The sequence below is a fragment of the Parasteatoda tepidariorum genome, chromosome 9, assembly GCF_043381705.1.
Source record: "Parasteatoda tepidariorum isolate YZ-2023 chromosome 9, CAS_Ptep_4.0, whole genome shotgun sequence".
NCBI classification, from domain to species: Eukaryota; Metazoa; Arthropoda; class Arachnida; order Araneae; family Theridiidae; genus Parasteatoda; species Parasteatoda tepidariorum.
The window spans coordinates 66143056-66164920 of record NC_092212.1 but is presented as its reverse complement, the minus strand read 5'-3'; the positions used below and the strand labels follow the sequence as shown (position 1 = coordinate 66164920).

Genomic DNA, 21865 nt, shown 5'->3' with positions numbered 1-21865 from the left:
ATATATAAATAAACTTTTATCGGCTACTATTGTATTGTTAAATTTAAAACTGCTTCAAAGCAAATAATGATGTTAATGAAAACAATTTGTTGAAAATTAAGAATTTTTATAAGAAATTGATATATATATTAGCCTTCTCTAACGACTATATTTATAGAAACTATAAAATATACATTTAATAAAGCGATATAAAACTCCAATATCCCCTTTATATAAATATGCATCAGAAAATTTATATTTTTAAAAATGTTTTGTATTGTAAGATTAAAATTATGTATATATCTCCATTTTAGTAAATTGGCAGAGATTTACAATTTTTAATCATTATTCTAGAATCACTCTCGTACTCTTGATATTTATTAAAATCATATGAAGGGATGATTAAAAAAAATTTCACTTAAAATATTCTTTTTATCTTTTTTCAATAAATTAAATGAATTTATGAGCAAAATTGAAATTTTAGCTTTATTATTAAAAAAAGAAAACATCTTGATCTGCAATCTATCATACCTTAATATAACATAACCAAATTGGATCCCAAAACGAAAAATGCGTACTCTTAATTTTCTCATTAGTCTTCATTAATTCTTATCTCCTACGAGAAACAAGAAAGATAGAGCTACAAGCTACAACACAAATAAAAGGGTAATGGTAAATTATGCTAGAGCAGCGAATTCAGCTTATCGCTCCAACTGTAAAAAAAGTGTAAACGATCCGCTGTTGCCAGTTTTTTTTCCTTAAGTACTGATCGTCAAATGGAATAAATCTCAGGTTAGAAAAAATCGTTTTTTGAAAATTTTACAAGCTTAAGGTTGTCTTTCGTTTGATGATTGATGGCTCTAATAAACCAAGTATCAATATTGTCATTGCAAGCGATCAAAATCATAACAAAAAATATGAAATAGTAGAAAATACATTTATCTTTCATTACATCACAAACAGTTTCACCCAGTCTTGACAAGTTGATCTCAAAATCTAGGATCTAGTTCTACATTTTTGTTTTCTCTTTTCATAATATACGAAAGATTAGGCGTTCGATGGAAGAAGGATTAAATATCTCCGTCGGCGTCTGATGTTGTTCCCTAAGCTAGATATATTACCAGTAATTATGCAAAGATCCGGGCGTGGTCAATTTTAATTCTCTAAAAGCTGTTCTCTTTCTCAATTGAAGGTTTGATATATATTAGTTTCTGCTGACATTTTCGAAATGTCATTGCTATTATAAAGATCAACAGAGAGAAATTCTTTTCCTATTATCGTTTTTAAATCATAAAATCTGACTTATCTGCGCTACTTCGTTAAAGACGGAGCTAATGCTGGGTTGTTTGACAGTTTCAGTTCCAACAAATGATCCCATAACTTTGATTTAGGACAGAAATAAGGAAGTAATGTATGGAATAATTTTATTAATAGTTTGACATATTTGTTCCAACCTATTTTGTTTATCATACATTTCTAAATTTATGCGTTCTATTTATTGAAAATAACTCCTAAGCTTTGAAAATTCGAATAAATTTTATTTCTAAAGATGTGCGTGGTACTATAGTTAAATTAAGACTGAAGAATGACGTATAGAAATATTTATAATAAATATTGATATATGACGCCATTTTTACACGACTTGTCTTTTAATCTACATTTCCATTTTTTACTTCTGATGGTTAAAGTTCTTTGTAATGATATCGGTAAAGCAATTAATTTTAGAATTATAAGCAGATTTATTTAAATCATGCAAACACTTTGTCTTTAAAAAATAGTATTAGGACATTTAGATATTTCTTAAAACTCAGACTTCGTAATCGTACTCATTATGAGTCATCTTTCATAAAATAAAACAAAAGTACTAACTTATACATTGCAGTTACTTATTAGTGGTCTATCTTAGAAATACACTTGTCTGAAAACAGGGGTGGTACGCATTTTCTTCAATGGTCGGTAGTAGCGCACTACGACCACTTCAGTGGTCGGTAGCAGTTCAGTGGTCAAAAGTACTACACATAGTGAAACTACTGTAGTCGCTACTTAAGTAGTTTGTAATGTAGTGAGTAGTGTGATACAAAAAAAAAGTAGTTCGTAGATATTCCTGTCAACTACTTTTAACCTTAGTTTAGAATAGTAACACAGCTCTAACTCAACAATTTTTTCGAATTTGATGCATACAAATCTTCGCGGGTCCACCAATGAATACAATGAAAATGAACCTGTGGCTGTGGCTGAGCGCTAACGAGAATTGCGTATTTAGAGTCATGTATAACGTAGATTGATCATTACGAATAATAAATAATTTATCACTGAGGACACTTTCACTTGCGAATGCATAATAGTGGAACATTGTTGTTATTTCAAAAGAAGGTAACATATTTTCGATGAACTTATTTTCTTAGAAGAAATAAAAGAGCATTTAACACTTATTAATATTGCAAGTATTTGATAATTTACTAGCATTTCTTAAATTGAATATTAGCTGTCGTGAAAAGCATAAAAAGTGGAAGGTTAAATGAACAAATTTTAAAAAAATGTTTTGGTAAAACAAACTGGCTCATGTAAAAAAATAAATATTTCTTAATAATTCCTTCATGCTTAATTTAGGACAATTATTTTTAATTAAATTCATTTTGAATATAAGTGTAGATTAAGTTCTCCAGCAAAGTTCATCTCATTAAAGTAGTGAAGTAGTTACTGCAATTCCAAATTAGTTTTTAATCACTACATTTAAAAATAAGTAGTTATAGTTAACTACAGTGGTAGCAAAGTAGTTGCAAAAATAATGAAGTTTTTCACGCTAGCTTATTTTCTTATACCAAGGGGATATTTCTTTCTATTATGTACCACTTAATTTCTTAAAAAGCTCTGTACTTTGACTTCGATCTCGATCCAAATATCAATACTTATAATATTAATATTATATTATGGTAGACCAAACCGCAAAAATAAATTCTAATAATTAAACACATGTGCTACTTCGTTTTCTTTTTTCAAAATTAGATCCATTTTTTTAAAACGCTAAGCACTAAATGTTAAAATTGCAAATCGTTTACAAAAAGATTGTTGACTGCAGTTGGCATGCATTTTTTAAACAAAAAAAGAAGATTTTGGTATTAATTTTCGCAGCGAGTATTTAAAAGATGTTAGCGTTACGAGACTAACCGTGAGTGGTTTTCCTCACCATGTAACGTAAATGCGAGTTAATTCCATCAAAAAGTCCTCCAAGAAGGCAAATTTCTCCCAACACTTGATCCAGGAGTTCCCTTGTCTTCTGGATTGGGTTCAAAATCACAAGGCTACGGAGTTGAACATTTGTAGTTGTAGTCCTAAAATTGGATCGGCTGTTTGAACGACTGTTATAAAATAAAATAAAACGAGAACCTCTGTAACTCAGGAGCTAAAGCACTTGCATCCCAGTGAAATGACTCAGGTTCAAATCCCAACGACGGCTGGTTGATACGAATTCTGCTCTCAACTCGCACGGACCATCGAGCTAACGTAAAATATCCACAGTGGTAAACGAATCATGTATTAGAATCCCCTTACCGTCAGGCCAACCGTGGGTGGTACTCGTAGTCTTCCTCACCATGTAACGCAAATACAGCTTCGTTCGATTAAAAAGTCCTCCACGACGGCTAATTTGTCCCAATACTTGATCCAGGAGTTCCCTTGTCTTCTGAGTTAGGTTTTAAATTACAGTTGAACATCGATAGTCGTAAACTCAAAAATCGGATCGGCTGTTCAACGACGGCTATACAAATAAAATGAAATTAGTTTTTATCATTTTGTCAATAATAAAGTTAACTTTAATTTAGGTTTTTCCAGTTAATATACTTGATACTCAGTTAATATACAGTCTGGATACAGGTCAGACTTAACAGACAGACATTACAGGTTTGAAAAGGCGCCTTAATTTGTTCTTAGTGCATGTATAAACTGAAACTGAGCAAAATAACTTGAAATATAATTTTTGAAAAAGAGTTCTTATAAAGTTTGAGAATGACTATCTCAGAAGCATAACTGTTTTTTTTCTTGAATTTGGTTTCTTTATATCGAATGAAAAATTTCAATAAGGACTTTTTTTGAAGTTTTTCTCTTTTCATAATATATTCAATACATTGTTATTGAAAAAAAATTAAGTTTGATTTTTTTTTCTCATTTACATTTTATTGAAATAATTTAAAATATATAATCGAAATATTAAATATGTCACGGATTTTTATAACATATTTCAAAAATCATTACTGCCTAAAAAACAATTACAGCTCTCGGAACCCCAATGATTCTTCAACGGAATCCTAGGGTTCCATGGAACAACCTTTAGGAATCTCATTTAATCTTAATAATTAATAATAATTAATAATACAACCTTAATAATTCCTTAAGCGTTAAACAATTATATCAAAACTACTCTAATATTAATATTTATCAAGACATTCGTTTCAGCAATAATATAAAAGCAATTGAAATATTTTATTTAGAAGAGAAATTCCTGACTTATAAATGTAATATGGTCTTAAAAGAAAGAAAATAGCCACTTAGTCTAAACTATAATACGCTTCCACTTATGCCATTGACGTCATACGAGTAGCATCTTTCTAATAAAATCAATTAGTTAATTAAAGGATTAACTCCGGAGTTAACTCATAAGTACCTCTCTTCGAAGTGAATAGTTTGCTTTGGGATAAATTGGGAGTTCTGCAGCTTGAGTTCACAATTTAATATAGCAAAAGATGGTTAAATTATGATAAAGGCAAATTTGTATTTCCACTATTAATCTAGTATTTAAATTTGAAAATACATAGGGTTTAATATAAGAAATTTGAAGGTATATTAAATTAAGTTTTAAGCAATTCACTGTTGATATTACGTCTGCGTAACGATGTAAAAAGTGCTTTTTTGAATAAAAAAAATTTATATGGAATTAATGCTTTTGGGAATTTCTAATGTGACTACTGTTTAAGTTATAAAAAATATATATAAAGACATAAATCCAGGTCAAAATACAGCTACTGATAATTAGTTGAATAAAAACTTCGTTCACCTCAAAAATATACATATAAGAAATAACAGTCAGCATGTGTCAAGAGCTAAAAAACTGGTGCTTATATTGAGAATGAGAAGAAACGAAAGTGATTTTAAAAATAAAACGAAAAGTTGTCAAAGAAAAATAAAAAGTAAAGGTAGGAAACAAAGCTAGAAAAAACCACAGTAGTGGAGAGTGAGAAAAAAAGTGATAAAGCAAGAAAAACCACAGTGGCCGAGAGGGGCGAATCAGGGTGAAATGCATTTCCATGCACTATAGAGAGGTGGTGAGGAATTAATGTCGTTTGCAAGGGAATCAATATTCATATGAATTTCAAGATTTTAGGGGATCAGGACGAGCTGGTGTGACTTTGGTGAAAATAGTTCTGGCATTGCCAAAATTGAATTTATGTCCAAGATTCCAACAATGTGCAGCAATTTATGATATCTCGTATTCTTGATCATGCGCATATCTACTGTGCTCTTAAGCTTCAATTTTAAAATGGGTTTAGTTCGTCCGATGTAATCAAGGTCGCACTGACAAAGAAATTTCACGTCAAACGATAATGGAACTGGTAGAGAAATAGGAGTGTTCCCATCCTTTTACCTTTTAAAAACACGGCGGGAACTTAGTTGGCAATCCAATAAAAATTAAATTTACTTCTAATAGACTAAAATATAAAAGTCGGTATCTGAGGATTTTTTTTATCAAACACTACACAATATTCCTCCTTTTTTCCATTAAGCTTTCATGGTATACGTAACCAATTAGAATATTTACATTATCCTGATCCTTTTCTAAGAAAAACAATTGATGGAACAATTCCAAGAAACACCTCACGCGCATACAAAGCTCGAGATACTGAGTATCTCTCTTCTTTTCGTTAGCCCACCTTTACGACAACATTATCGCCAAAAGAATAAAGAAAAGAGTTGTAACTGTGTTTGTTGACACAAACGAAGGGAAAAAGAAAAATTACGCAAAGGCCAGTCCAAATAGCTTTTAGGTTGTCCGTATACTTAAAAGACCTTTTGTTGCTCTTTTTCCTCTTTGTCGACATTCTTTGCTCAATTAAGTGAACTTGTTCCTTGTTTAACATAAAACAAAGGTTAGGTTCATTTAGTTTTAGCCAACAAAGAAGTCTGTTACGAATTGATTCGATTTTTCTCCACAGGATGGTTTAATCTTTGGTTCCAGGAATCCAGAGTTCTTTTTTTGTTTTTTTTGTGCAGTCGATACTGAAGAGTTGCGTGCTAAATTGTGAAACTTAGTTTTAGAAAGTCGCTAATGTTTTCAACAACAAGTCTAATGTTTTGAACAACAAGTCATCATTAGTGGTTGGTTGAAGTTCTTTTTTTTTTTTTAAAAAAGGCAAAAATATTGTTTATCCTCTAAACTAAATGATTAAGTTCAGTAATTGTAAGCTAGCTAAAGAAACTATGGTAAATGCAAGTTAAGTAGTAACTTATTTTTTCATCCGTAACTTTGAAGCAAGTATTCTCAAAGGTTACTCGAAAATCAAAGCGTTTCTAATACTCATTAAAATGGACGTGATTAATGGTTTTATATCATGAACATTATGGTTAATACAAAAACTTACGATTAATCATATTTAGAGATTATCATTAATAATTTTTAGTTTAAACTACTTACTTATAAAGTTCTAAATTACATTTACTATATCAGCGGTGCCCAATTTTTTTCGGTTATGCTACTCTAAATGGTCAACTATTTTGAGGAGGAACCACGACTTTACAAACAAAATATATGAAATTAATTGTGAGCGTATTATAAAATAAAATACTACATTATTTTGAAAATATTAATTAAGAGGAATATTTTTTATATAATACTTGATCAAGGATATTACTTGTCTTCTGGATTAAGTTCAACAAATTAAAAGTCTACGTAGTTGAACTTTGCTAGTTGTAAACTCAAAATTGGATCGGCTGTTCAACGATTGTCATAAAATAAGAGGAATGGCCCATTGCTATCAGCCTTACCATTGCTTCCATTGTGTGGTTTTCTTTTTTATGTAACACAAATGCGGGTTAGTTCCATCAAAAAGTTCTTTTACGAAGGCAAATTTTTCCCAAAACTTGATCCAGAAACTCCCTTGTCTTTGGGATTGGGTTCAAAATTACAAGGCTACGGAGTTGAACGTTAGTAGTCGTGAACTCAAAACTGGGTTGTCTGTTCAACGACGGTTATGAAATAATATAAAATACCGTCCAACTATTGCGGAAATTCCGAAGTTTTAGAAAATACTTTTCCCAGTGGTAACAAAGGGAATGTATTGATATTTTAATAAATATGATTTCAAAGAATTTTGTCCACTACTTCATATAAATAATTTAAGCAAATAAAGAAAGTCATTTAGACAAATGGTATTGTTCTTAAGTTTTGATAAAAGTTTTATAAATATTCTATTTCTTTTTAAAAATTTCCACTTTAATTCAGAACAGCGGGAAAAATACTTTGTTAAGTGTTGAAAATTGCGGTCATTTTATGTTTGTCCAAAATAAAATGATCCTCTTTTTCTCGACATTTTCATAATTTAAAATGGTTGCAGAGTTACCAACTACTGCACTTTTTGCAAAATATTTTATTGGGTTGTAAACAATCGAAAACGAAAGTTTTTTTCTATTTTTGTTAATTTTGTCAACATTTTAAAAGCCTCACCTCAAGAAATCAGCAACGAAGTGGCGTTTCATGTGAACTTTTGAATCATTCACATATAATGGTGTAGGAAAATAAACTTTAGGACAAATTTAGTAAATAAAGAATCATACATTAAAACATTTGCAACCACTAGAAAAAAATTCTCTGAAAGGGTAAAAACTTGGCTACCTTGCGGTATTGCTTTATTGAAATTACATACATTTGCAGGCTTATTTGCTCAATTTAGAGGCTTATAAACCTTTGTCAAGTAGAGGGACAGATAGAACAACTTAGAGAAGGACATAACAAAGAATGCATCCAAGGTTACGGTGGGATTCGAACCCGCCACCACGCTTCCATGCGTTTGATGTGAAAACCATAAAGTTTAGGAGATAAAAGCTACTGAAATTTTATCGGTTCACATTATTGTCAAAGACTTCATCTCACAACCTCTGAATACAATTACACCTTATACCAACCCAGTGAAGTTATAATTTAAATGATTAAAACTTCGTAACTAATGTTTTGAAATAATTATTGGCAGCATTCTATGTAACTACAAACGACCAGTCCCGCAGTGGACTGATCGTAAGGACACGGTTCCCAGCAGAACACCGAAATCAAGCACCACTGACTGCGGTCAGAAAGCGGGTGGGTGACCACTTTGATCAGCCTGGGTAGGGACCGAGCGTGCGTGGTATCGGTCCTCGTAAAACTGTTCTCCCGTAAAGTGTTCAACTTTGCGCGCATGTCGTCTGGTTACCAAAGCATGGCAGACATTCCCTCTGCAGAGGATCAAAAATGCGATGGCATGTCTTCGGTTCATCCTCAGGGACGTTTCCCAGACAGTCGCCTATAGCCCATTGCGCAGCTCTAGTGTGACGTAAACAAAGTACCTACCTACACACGATAGAATTTTGTACAGATCTTTCCGACAGAAATTAAAAAACTCTCCTTTTTTCTTCCAGTGGATTTAGAAAGATGCCATCCAACACAGCCCTTCCGATGCCCTGGAGAGAAAACTATCTGCATTTCCATTCAATATCTCTGCGATGGTGCTCCCGATTGCCCAGATGGTTATGATGAAGACTTGAGACTATGTACTGCAGGTAAATGAAATAGCTTATTTTACAATGACGCGTTATAATGTCTCTCTTTTCATTCGTTATGCAAATCATAGTATGCCATCTGATATGTTATCTGATCAAAGGTATAGCCTTGATCAGATAGCATGTATGCTATCTGATAAAAGGTTTCTGGACATCCAGTGGTATGGACTTAGATCGTCCTGAGGACACATATTAATATGATGTTGGTCCCCCTTTTGCATCGATGATAAACTGCACACGTCTAGGAAGACTTTTCAACAATTTTTTGATGGGAATTGACTTCCATCACATCTGAAGGGACTGCTTCCAGTGAGGATGGTCAATTTGACTGGCTATGTAACATGTGCTCTAATTCGTCCCAAAGGTGTTCTGTGCTATTTAGATAGGGGTCCTGAGAAAGCCAATCCAGTTTTTGAACAACCATTGCTTCAAACCATGTTTGGATAAACGAATTTTATAATTGTGGGCAAAATTTTTTCATTTCGCTTAAGAAGTTTTTGAGATATGGCGAAATACGCAAAAAGTAAAATTAACATTAAGGGGTTTCAAACTTTGGATCGCTCACCTGAGCAAACTATGGGGGACTATATTTCCCAGATTGCGGCTACCCTCAATGTTTTAAGGGTCAGAAACGTGAGTCCGTCGCAAAAAAGGTATGCGTATACAGAAAAAAATATATTTTGTGTGTCTGATTTTGCAACTTAAAATATCGTAATATAAAATTCTAATTAATTTGCATATTTGAAGTCTCCCCCTCCGACCATTAAGAAAATGAAAGTGCGATCATTAAATCAAAATCATTTAAAGAGGTCCGTTTTTTTTTTTTTTTTTTTTTTTTTTTTTTTTTTTTTTTTTTTTTTTTTTTTTNTTTTTTTTTTGCAGCATTATACACAACAAGAGAGAGTCGATGTTTTAATGCTGATAATTGCTTAATTAATCTTTCTTTAAACTCTCTGTGCAAAGTGCTATTATTATTGTAAACTACATTTAGAACGATTTACATTAGAATAGAACTATTACATTTAGAATGATTTACATTAGAATAGAATAGATTACATTAGAATAGAACGATTTTGGGAAAAAAGTACCATCACTTCAATATGGTTATAATTTTACAATGAATGGTTTAAGTCAAAACTAAACGTTTCTCGCGCAAACTTATCAATACCATATTTTTGTACAAAAAATGTTGAGATCTTCAATCGATTTCATGATTGATTACTTTAACTTCCATCCACAAGAAAAATAATCACCCCACAAAATTTCAAAAGTAAGCATCTCATTTCAAAACAAAGACAAGATGGAGCTTAAAATTTCTTTAAAGCCCAGACATTCTGTGAGCCCTTAAAAGCAGGCTTAAGGCCATATGATTAACCATTCCACTTGGAAGGAAACTTTCGCCTCGTTAAAACTTTTCCTCCATTTCGGGATTTCCGCCATTTGCATAATACCTTTCAAGTGAGCGAAGAAATTATTCTAGATCTGAGAATGGCGACGCCTTTTAAAATGAAAACTCGATTATGGAATTATTCATACGATTTCTCATCAAAAAGTAAATAAAGCAGGACAATTTGGTTTAATTGTGAAGAGAAATTTAGAAACCAAATTTCGTTTTCAAAGATTTCTTTTAAAAAATGGAGCTCTATTCAGAAATTATAATTTTAAAATTTACCATCTGGTTACTAGAAAAAAAAGACTCACCCCGTTTCAAATTTTGAAAGGGGAGTCAACAGCAGAGATAACAAACCTGGGGATGAGATGCAGGATAAGGATTGAGAATTGCATAGCAACCCATTGCCGGAAATATCATCGTACCACTAAACACAAAAAATGAAATTTCGAATTTCGCTCACCACTAAACGCAAATAAATAGAACAGATACATATAAGATTAATTAAATAAATGCTCAAAATCTATTAATTTCTTTTTATTTAAAAAAATTTGCTTTAGTTTACTACCAATGAAAAAAAATTCGCAGCAGTCTCAAACATGGGCGTAACGTAAGGGGAGCACACTTTATGTTTTTAGAAAACTGTTCGGTTGTTTTGAGATTTATGAATGTATGCATTGCATGCTGAAATATTTTATGACCGCCGTTGAACAGCCGACATAATTTTTGGGGTTTACGGCTACTAATGTTCAACTACGTAGCCTAGTAAATTTGAACCCAATCCGGAAGACATGGGAACTCCTGTGTCAAGTATTATAACCGTCGTTGAACAGTCGACCCAATTTTCGGGTTTACGACTACTTATGTTCAACTACGTAGCCTAGTAAATTTGAGCCCAATCCGGAAGACTTGGGAACTTCTGTATCAAGTATTATAACCGTCGTTGAACAGTCGACCCAATTTTCGGGTTTACGACTACTTATGTTCAACTACGTAGCCTAGTAAATTTGAACCGAATCCGGAAGACCTGGGAACTCCTGTATCAAGTATTATAACCGTCGTTGAACAGCTGACCCAATTTTCGGGTTTACGACTACTTATGTTCAACTACGTAGCCTAGTAAATTTGAACCCAATCCAGAAGACAAAGGAACTCCTGGATCAAGTATTATAACCGTCGTTGAACAGTCGACCCAATTTTCGGGTTTACGACAACTTATGTTCAACTACGTAGCCTAGTAAATTTGAACCCAATCCTTAAGACTTGGGAACTCCTGTATCAAGTATTATAACCGTCGTTGAACAGTCGACCCAATTTTCGGGTTTACGACAACTTATGTTCAACTACGCAGCCTAGTAAATTTGAACCCAATCCGGAAGACCTGGGAACTCCTGTATCAAGTATTATAACCGTCGTTGAACAGCTGACCCAATTTTCGGGTTTACGACTACTTATGTTCAACTACGTAGCCTAGTAAATTTGAACCTAATCCAGAAGACAAAGGAACTCCTAGATCAAGTGTTGGGAGAAATTTGGCTTCATGGAGGACTTTTTGATGGAATTAACCAGCATTTACATTACGTAAAGAGAGGAAGACCACGAGAACCTCCCACGGTTAGCCTGAATGCAAGAGGACTCTAATCCATGATCCGTCAACCACTGAGGATGTTTTGCGTCACCACTGCGGTCGGTGCGAGCCGGATGCGGAATTCGTATTGACCAACCACCGCTGGGATTCAAACCCGGTTCCGCTCAATGGAAGGCGAACGCTCTATCCCCTAATCCATCGCGGCTCTGTATCAAGTATTGGGGAAAAATTTGTCTTCGTGGGGTACTTTTTTGATGGAACTAACCCTCATTTGCGTTACATGGAGAGGAAAACCTCCCACGGTTAACCTGATGGCAAGGGAATTCTAACCCGTGATCCGTCTACCAGAAGGGATATTTTACGTCAGCACTGTGGTCAGTGTGAGCCGGATGCGGAATTCGTATCAGTCATCGCCGGGATTCGAACCGATTCACCTCATTGGAAGGCGAACTCTCTATCCCCTGAGCCACCACGGCTTTTTTTGTATGTATGTCTATTTATGCATAAATGTATAAATAAATCTTAAAATGAACGAACAATTTTCTAAGAATATGAAGTGCGCCTTCTTCACGCTCTGCCTATGGCCTAATAGTTTAGAGTCTCTGCAGAATCGAGGCCTTCGGGCAGAAAATTTAGTTAAAAGATTTTCGATCCAATACATATCCCTGATACTAAGGTAGGGTGATACTTACGAATAGTTAAATTGGGAAATTAAATATTAATGATAAGAAATCGTACCCTTTTACATTTTCTGCGTTCGTTCCATCACTGTAAATTGCGAAATTGATTTGTAATGACTCGTAAATCGACTTAATCGAGTAAATCGATTAACGTCACTTCTTGATACATCGTAAGTGTAAGGTAAAAGCTTTGATTAGGCTTAGTTTATTTATAATTAGAATAAATTGCATGAATAATAAAGAGTAAAACACCTCTAAACGACAAAAATTTCACATTATAAAAGAAATTTTAAGAAATAATGTACATTTTACTATCGCATTTTCTATTTTTTTTATAGAGCTAATTAATGAGTGCAAAAATCATACATTTATGAATACACTTTGCTATCACTATTTTCTGTCAATACGGATCAAGTTAACATCTCTACTGCAATGTTTTCAAACAACTCTAGGGAACTTTCATTTTTTGTTTTCCGTTGCAAAATATTTTTTAAGGCATCTTATACAATTTTGTATTGGGGATATTATTTATAAATTTTATCGACCATTTCTTATTCAAATAAAAATACTGCCCAAAACAGAACGAGAAAGTACGAAACGAAAAAAATGGTTACGTGTTTAAGAGGTATTATACTATAGATATTATGGTTTTCATACATGATTACGCATCACTTTCTCCTTTATAACGTTCAAAATGATTTTAAGAAGAATTTAAGGAAAAATATGTGCTTCCTAAGCATTTATAAGTTTTATCGACCATTTCTTATTGAAATAAAAATACTTCCAAAACAGAACGAGAAAGTATGAAAGGAAAAAAATGGTTACATGGAGGTATTATATTATAGATATTATGGTTTTCATACATGATTACGCATTACTTTCTCCTTTATAAGGCTCAAAATAATTTTAAAAAGAATTTAAGGGAAAATAGGTGTTTTCTAAGCAATTATAAGTTTTATCGACCATTTCTTATTCAAATAAAAATACTGCCCAAAACAAAACGAGAAAGTATGAAACGAAAAAAAATGGTTGCGTATTTAAGAGGTATTATATTATAGATATTACGGTTTTCATACATGATTACGTATCACTTTCTCCTTTATAATGTTCAAAATAATTTTAAAAAGAATTTAAGGGAAAAAATGGGCTTCCTAAGCATTTATAAGTTTTATCGGCCATTTCTTATTCAAATAAAAATACTGCCAAAACAGAACGAGAAAGTATGAAACGAAAAAAATGGTTACATGTTTAAGAGGTAATATATTATAAATATTACGGTTTTCATACATGATAGCGCATCACTTTCTCCTTTATAACGTTCAAAATAATTTTATAAAGAATTTAAGGGAAAAAAATGGGCTTTCTAAGCATTTATAAGTTTTTTTCCGACCATTCAAATAAAAATATAAATACTGCTATTCAAGTAAAAATACTGCTCAAAACAGAACGAGAAAGTTTAAAACGAAAAAAAAAATTGGTTTCATGTTGAAGTGGGGAAAGAATTTCTCATGTACGTAAAACTTTTTTTTAAAGAATATTCTACATTTTCCCAAAAATAAATCTGCTTATTTTGAATCTTAGGAACATAAGCACATTTGAGCAATGGACTTATATCAAAGTTTCTTACGTATATTTTTGCTGCAATTTTATTTAGATTTTCTTTTATTCAACGTGCTTTCGTTCGACTTTTAATTAAAGTTATAATCACCTCGTCACAAGAAAAAGAAAACTCGCTCTTGCTTTAAGTTTTTGCATTAATAGGTCTCACTTGCAAAATTAATGAGTTACGTTTTTACGTAGTGTTCTTTAACCAGAATGGAATTTTTCTTAACAATTTAAACAAACAGCATTTTTTCTCGAAAAATACTGAATACTTTAGAAAGGATACTTTGTACCTATATTTTAAAAGTCACAGTACTTAAATTATCTACAATAACGAGTTGAAGAGTTTTGTCTGTGTGTCTGTCTCTCTTATAACTCTAGTAACCGTTTGTGAATTTAAGACAGTGGTTGAAAGGGGCAATTTTAACCTCCTACCTAAACATTTGTTCAAATATTTCAATTAAATCATTCTTGAGAGATGTTTGAAAAATGAAATTTTCTCATTGACTTAGAACTCTACATTCATATAAATTAATATGTTATTAATGATGTAGTGATGTTTGATAGCTTATAGCTCTCGTTTATAAGAAAAATGAGTTCTTTGTAAGTTTTTATTGTCTAATTATGTTTTAATTCGTTATGCCAGCTAAGCTCAATGATTAACGTGAACGTTGTTACGTGAATGGACTACGTCACCTAATGAGTGTTCCTACATTTATATAAAAACACGTTTTAATCTAGTTTGTTGTCATGCTTTAAGAAAGCTACTCCTTAAAACTAAATTTAAAAGAAACTGTTTTTTAAATAAAATTAAATAACTTATGCATTGAAAGGCAAATTTATTGCATAATTAGTAGTATTTCATTTTGAAGAAATATAAAAATTTGTCCTACTATTATTGAGGGAATAATACTTAATTACTTTTGGTAATAGGCGCTACTGGTATAATGAGAATTGGCGCAATTTTAATTGATTCTAGATATAGAGACATTGTATTATATTAGTTTAATTGGTACTTGTCCAAACTGCATCAGTACTGTATAGTGTTAATACAAATGCTGTGGGAAGAGGTTCTTTACTGTTCATTGAAAGAGATAAATACAGGAGAAAATAACTTGACAGCGAGCATCATGCCAAATAAATGCAGTGAATCTTTATTTTCATGGGAAAAACTACTCCTCTTTTGCTTAATATAATAACGTAAAGCCACCGGGAAGAACAAAATATGTTATTAAATGAAGAAAATTAGATTTATTTTTGTTGATATGTCTTTTAAATTTGTGCATGTTTTCTTAGTTGTTGCTCAGTACAGATTTTTTTTTTCATCCAGTACGAAGAATTCGATTAATCTAGTTCCAAATAAAATACTTATCTAAATGCATAAACTTTTGGAGTTATTCCTCAGGTCGAAGTTAAGCCTAATAATTTCTACACTTTTATGAAAAGTTGCTTATTAGTCTTCAATATTATTTTAATACATAGAAATCGATCTCAAAGACGTGAAATCGCTGTATAAGATTTTAAAAAAAATGGAAGGTTAATAAACCCATTAACGTTTTACGAGTAGACCCAAACAAATAACTATTCATTTTCGCTCTCGTGAGCATTTTTCATTCTTAGATCTTCAATAAAGAATTCTCTTCGATTAAACTGGCACTTACCATAGACTTAAATCGTCCCAATACATGCTGTTTTTAACAAAGATTTATTATTTTCTGATCAAACGATTTATGAGTTTCTCAACTGAAGACGATGCTCTGCGAATTTCAAATTCATTCTATATCGAACACATTAGTATGTAATTCTAAATTTTTTTACGACTCTCTCTCGTATATTTCGCCTAATGTGATAAAACATTACGATAAATTCACGTCAAGTTCCCGCGCAAAACTTAAGTACCATAAGAAAATGCCGTGAAGAATTACACGTCATCTGTTCTGGCAAAGGAAAATGCATTTACGAAATCAAGATAAATGAAGAACCTCAAAACACAGGTGAACATCAAACTTTTTTTTTTCCTGCAACGTTTTGTGTCCATTTTTCCTGAAAGTTATTGGAAAAGCGCTAAATGTTTTGTTTCCTCTTAAGACTGTAAGATTTACAGATATTATGTTCGTTTTTGGCGTTCTTGAGTTTAACAGGATTGATGTACGGCGTTTTAATGAAAGAGTAATACATCAATAAAAGGATTTATAGAACAATAAAGCATCTATTTAATTCCATTAGCTTTTAACAACTTTCAATGGGACCATTTCTTTTTCAAAATTGATGATAATAATTAAAAAATGCAAAAACAAGTATTTTTGCCATAGCTACGAATTATCAGGTAAATTTGGTTAATTCCTCTCTCATTTAGTGGGTGGGGTTGGGGGTTCGTGATTAGCCAACTTGTGAATGTTTGAATATACTTCTTAGGAAGAAATGTGGCTTCTCATTATATCCGATTAAATCATAGGAGTCGCTAAGATCCAATTTTCGAGGGGAACAAAATTAAAATCCAAATTCACAATGGTTCACTAATGTAAGAAAAAAATGTTATATCCACAAAAAGATTAACATTAATTATTTTCATCTTTCTTGTTTTTAACTTTGATTTGAAGCAAATTTCGTCAAAATTGAGGAAATATTTTCCATCCTTTCAAAGCAAAATCAAAAAAAAAAAAAATTAGAATGGTTTGGTCAGAAAATCTGTCCTAAATTTGACTCCTTAATTTTAATTTTACTTTTTTTCGTAATTTTATGCGAGCGAATTTTTAAAAAAATTTCACACAATTATAAAATTCGCTCATTAAAAAATAATTTCATGCAAAAAATTTAATTATTTATCGGTGTTAATTATTTTATTTAAAAATAGTATAACAAATTTGGTATTCATGTTTTTACGTAATCTTAAAGAATGTAATTTTATATGTCAAAGTACAAAATATAAACTAAATCGGTCAAATAGATCCCGAAAGCCAGATATTTACAATTCGATTTTTCAAGAACTATTTGACGGATTTCATTCAAATTTCGTATTTTGCTACATAAAATAACAATTTGTATAATTTGGCATGTAGAATAAAAAAAAATTCGACGGGTTTTGATTCCTTACCCCCAAATATAGGAATTAGCCACAATCTGGGAAATATGATCCCAATAGTTCGGTCAGGCAAGCAATCAAAAGTTTGAACCCGTTTTAATCCTATCTTTAATTTTTCCGTACTTATAGTTACATCTCGAAAACTTTTTAATCAAATTGAAAAATTTTCGCACAGAATTATGTTTCTCGAAAAATAATTCAACGTAGGAAATAATGTATACAAATTTTTTTATTATTTTATTTTATAATTCATCGATTCATTTATTGGAAAATTCAAAATAGCCCGGATCATACTTTTAGGATCAGAACTTTTTAATCAAATTGAAAAATTTTTGCCCAGAATTATGTTTCTCGAAAAATAATTAAACGTAGACAATAATGTATACAAATTTTTTCATTATTTTATTTTATGATTCATCGACTCAATGATTCATCGATTCATTTATTGAAAAATTCAAAATAACCAGGATCATACTTTTAGGATCAGGACTTTTTAATCAAACTGAAAACTTTTTGCCCAGAATTTTGTTTCTCGAAAAATAATTCAATGTAGACAATAATGTATATTAATTTTTTCATTATTTTATTTTTATAATTCATCGATTCATTTATTGAAAAATTCAAAATAGCCAGGATCATACTTTTAGGATCAGGACTTTTTAATCAAATTGAAAAATTTTTGCCCAGAATTTTGTTTCTCGAAAAATAATTCAATATAGACAATAATGTAAACTAATTTTTTCATTATTTTATTTTATGATTCAGCGACTCAATGATTTATCGATTAATTTATTGAAAAATTCAAAATAGCCAGGAGTACAAATTTTTACAAAATTTTAAAGAGTGTATTTTTATGAGGCAAAATACGAAGTTTGAAGGAAATTGGCTAAATATATAATTCCTGAGAAGTCGAAGTTTTAAAAGGTCAGATTTTTGAAATTTGATTTCAAAGGAACTATTCGACCGATTTCGTTCAAGTTCTGCATTTTGCGTTTGCGGCCAGTCTGTAATTGAGAGAACATAGCAGCGTACAATGATATTATGGGTCATGAGTTGATCTAGAATCCATATAGTGTGCTCCATCTTGCCTCTACTCTGTAATACAGAAGAAATGTTTATGCATTTAAATGGTCCCCTTAGATTGTAAATCTAATGATCAAGGTTAAAAATTCAAATGTGGAGAGGGCTCAAATGCACAACCAAATCCCTTACTTTTGCACCAAAAACAATTTTTCTAAAATTATATTGTGTTTAAGAAATTGAAACGTTTCTTTAACATAAATGCCCTAAATTTTTTTTCACAGCTAAGCGACCACCTGTTGAAGAGACAGCAAATTTCCTGCAAGCTCTGTTAGCCAACCACGGACCCAACTTCTTGGAAAAGCTCTTTGGAAAGAAAGCCCGAGATGCACTTGCTCCTTTAGGAGGTGTACCCAAAGTTGCTGTTGCTCTATCAGGTAATATACCATAAAAATGTTCTTGAAATTAAGATAGATTTTAAAATTTTAAAAATATTCTGATTAAATTTATTTTGATAAAAAATATCCAGGCAGTAAATAATAATCATGAGTTTTAATTCTTATTTAAATACACCTACACGTATCGGATAAAAATTATTAAATTTTTAACAATGTATCAGATAGATAATTGAAATTTTAAAGCCAGATGTAAAATTCTATTCTAAGGCGAAGAAGATAACTTTGAAAAAGCACGATCTCACTATTCAAGACGAAACTACCACTAATACAACATTTTTTTGCTATTTTCTACGCTTTATACAAAAATTGTTTTTCCAATGGCAGCAAACTTTGTTTTAATAGTTGATTCTGTCAGAATAATTCGATTTGAAATGATTTCAACCTGAGCGAGACAAATAATTAAGAATACATATATATATATATATATATAAAAGATATAATCGTTTCATCNATATATATATATATATATATATATATATATATATATATATATATATATATATATATATATATATATATATATATATATATATATATATATATATATATATATATATATATATATATATATATATATATATATATATATATATATATATATATATATATATATATATATATATATATATATATATATATATATATATATATATATATATATATATATATATATATATATATATATATATATATATATATATATATATATATATATATATATATATATATATATATATATATATATATATATATATATATATATATATATATATATATATATATATATATATATATATATATATATATATATATATATATATATATATATATATATATATATATATATATATATATATATATATATATATATATATATATATATATATATATATATATATATATATATATATATATATATATATATATATATATATATATATATATATATATATATATATATATATATATATATATATATATATATATATATATATATATATATATATATATATATATATATATATATATATATATATATATATATATATATATATATATATATATATATATATATATATATATATATATATATATATATATATATGTGTGTGTGTGTGTGTATAATATATATATTAAGAATCCTGAAGAATGATTCTGGTGAGTTGTTTAAGTATTGACCAAAATAAAGACAGTGCCTTTAACTTCTTTTTTTTTCTCTACCATTGAAGAAAATCTTTAACAGAAAGTGTAAACGTTAATAGCTATGATAAAACAAATCGTTATTCTGGCTCCAAACTTTTCTTAGTACAAGATAAAATTTGGTGAAAAAGCAAAGGTAGCAGTTGAAATAATTCACCAGAACCGCAATTGGACCAGAGAGACCATTTAGAACACTAGAAAAACGCTGAAAAATTTAGGTTGCATCAGTTTGAAACTAGAAAAAAAAAGACTAGTTAAGATTTGTTTGGATTGATGAATTTACTTTAACTAATTATGTAGTTTCAAAAAAAAATCATGTAGATAGTGGTTATATGCATTATTTATTCATTATTACTTCTAAAAAACTGCACGAGTAACTACAATAGTTAACTTCGTCGAAATTTAAGGTAAAAATTGTGTTATTGTTGTTTTTCTGCTTTTCTGCGATTCGCATCTACAATTATTCGTCAAACAAACGCAATAGACAGATATAATTTTTTTTTCTGTTCGACCCTGATCCCAAGCACATAAGTGGATGGACCAGATTACAACCAATAGTGTGAGGAGCACCGAACATTGAAACGAAAATAGAACTTATTAAGCAAAAAATGAAAAATCGAACAAAAAATGCAAAATTAAACAATCAAGGAAAAAATAGAATTTTTTTTAATGGCGGGCACTTGGGGTTTGTCCCATTGGCCACAGAAATGCCAGAACTGCTACTCTCTTCTCGTTACCCAGTGGGGCCAAGGCGTTGGAGCAGCGTCGCCCACGTCACACAACCACAAACCCGTTTATAGGGCGGGTCACTTTCACACATAGCGGAAAGGACATAGAACACAGAGAGACAGAAAGAAAAATCCATGCCCTGAGGAGGATTCGAACCCGCGGCCAATGGCTCCGCAGTCAGACACGCTTACCACTCGGCCACCTGGTCGGCAAAATAGAAAATAAAAATCCCGAAAATTAATAATAAAACACAAAATGTTATATGTATGATATAGTATATATCTGTTTACATGACAAAATTCGTGAATTGAAAAATGATTTAAAAGTATTGCCTTACATTAATAATATCAAATTTTTTTAATTATTTATAAATTTCAATTTCTGAAAAATTGGCCACCATTAAAAATGATACAATTAGCCACTGGCCAGAAGTAAATTTTTCTAATTTCGCCCAATGCCTCAGCACTGCGCTTGTTACGGGAAAATTAAGTATGCTTGGTCAAAAAGGTTTTAAAATAGCTATTGAAGAGCAGTGTAGCCAAATATTTAAATCATTTTTCTACATAAGCACAATAAAATGCTAGCAGATCTTCCTTATGTATTTAAACTAGGTAAATGTGATGGTAATTAAAAGAATGTTAAATCAAATTTGTTAAAACAGGAAACAAGCGTGTATGCCGAACTTTTGCTTCCACATTAAATATGAAAGTAAAATCCAAAGGAGTAGGAGGGTGTATACATATGTTACCGTAAATGACCGAAACCAAGAGAATGTCGACTTTCACCGGTGAATGTCAACAATCGCATAGTCGCTTTGGTGCATATCTATTAATGATCGATTAGTAAAAACATCAGTGTTTGGATTACCTGTTAAATTCATACTGGGCAGTGTCACTTCACTTTAAAAGATTTAAAAAAAACGCTGATGTAGGGCATACCGGGCAAATGTATACCAGGCTGCGGCATTTAACAAGACCGAGTAAATATTTCAGACATTTACGTAAGCAACTATGCGATTGTCAACATTCACAGGTGGAAGTCAGCAACCACCAATTTCGATCATTCACAGTAATATACACCGAAGAGCCATTACATTATGACCTCCCTCCATCTATAACGATGGGCTCGCCCAGGTTTTCATGGTTTCTCGCCCCGAAACAATGCTTTCATGGGGCACATTAGGACCCATAATACTCATAGAGCAACCCCTGACGTCTGTAAGCTACTTGAACATAGTTGCAGACCAGGTTCACCCATTCATGGCAGCAGTTTTTCCTGCGGGGGATGGTGTTTACCAACAGGATAATGCACCATGTCATAAGGGTCGAATCGTCA

At 31.0% G+C, this 21865-nt stretch overlaps 1 protein-coding gene across 1 annotated transcript in view; it reads left to right on the top strand.

The window, feature by feature from the left end:
* Positions 1-21865, top strand: part of LOC107440616 (IDLSRF-like peptide) — a 193044-nt gene that overhangs the window by 162984 nt on the left and 8195 nt on the right. The window contains exons 2-3 of the mRNA XM_071184908.1: positions 8641-8781; positions 18428-18580. Of these exons, the coding sequence (XP_071041009.1) occupies positions 8641-8781; positions 18428-18580 (294 nt within the window). The remainder of the gene's footprint in view (positions 1-8640; positions 8782-18427; positions 18581-21865) is intronic.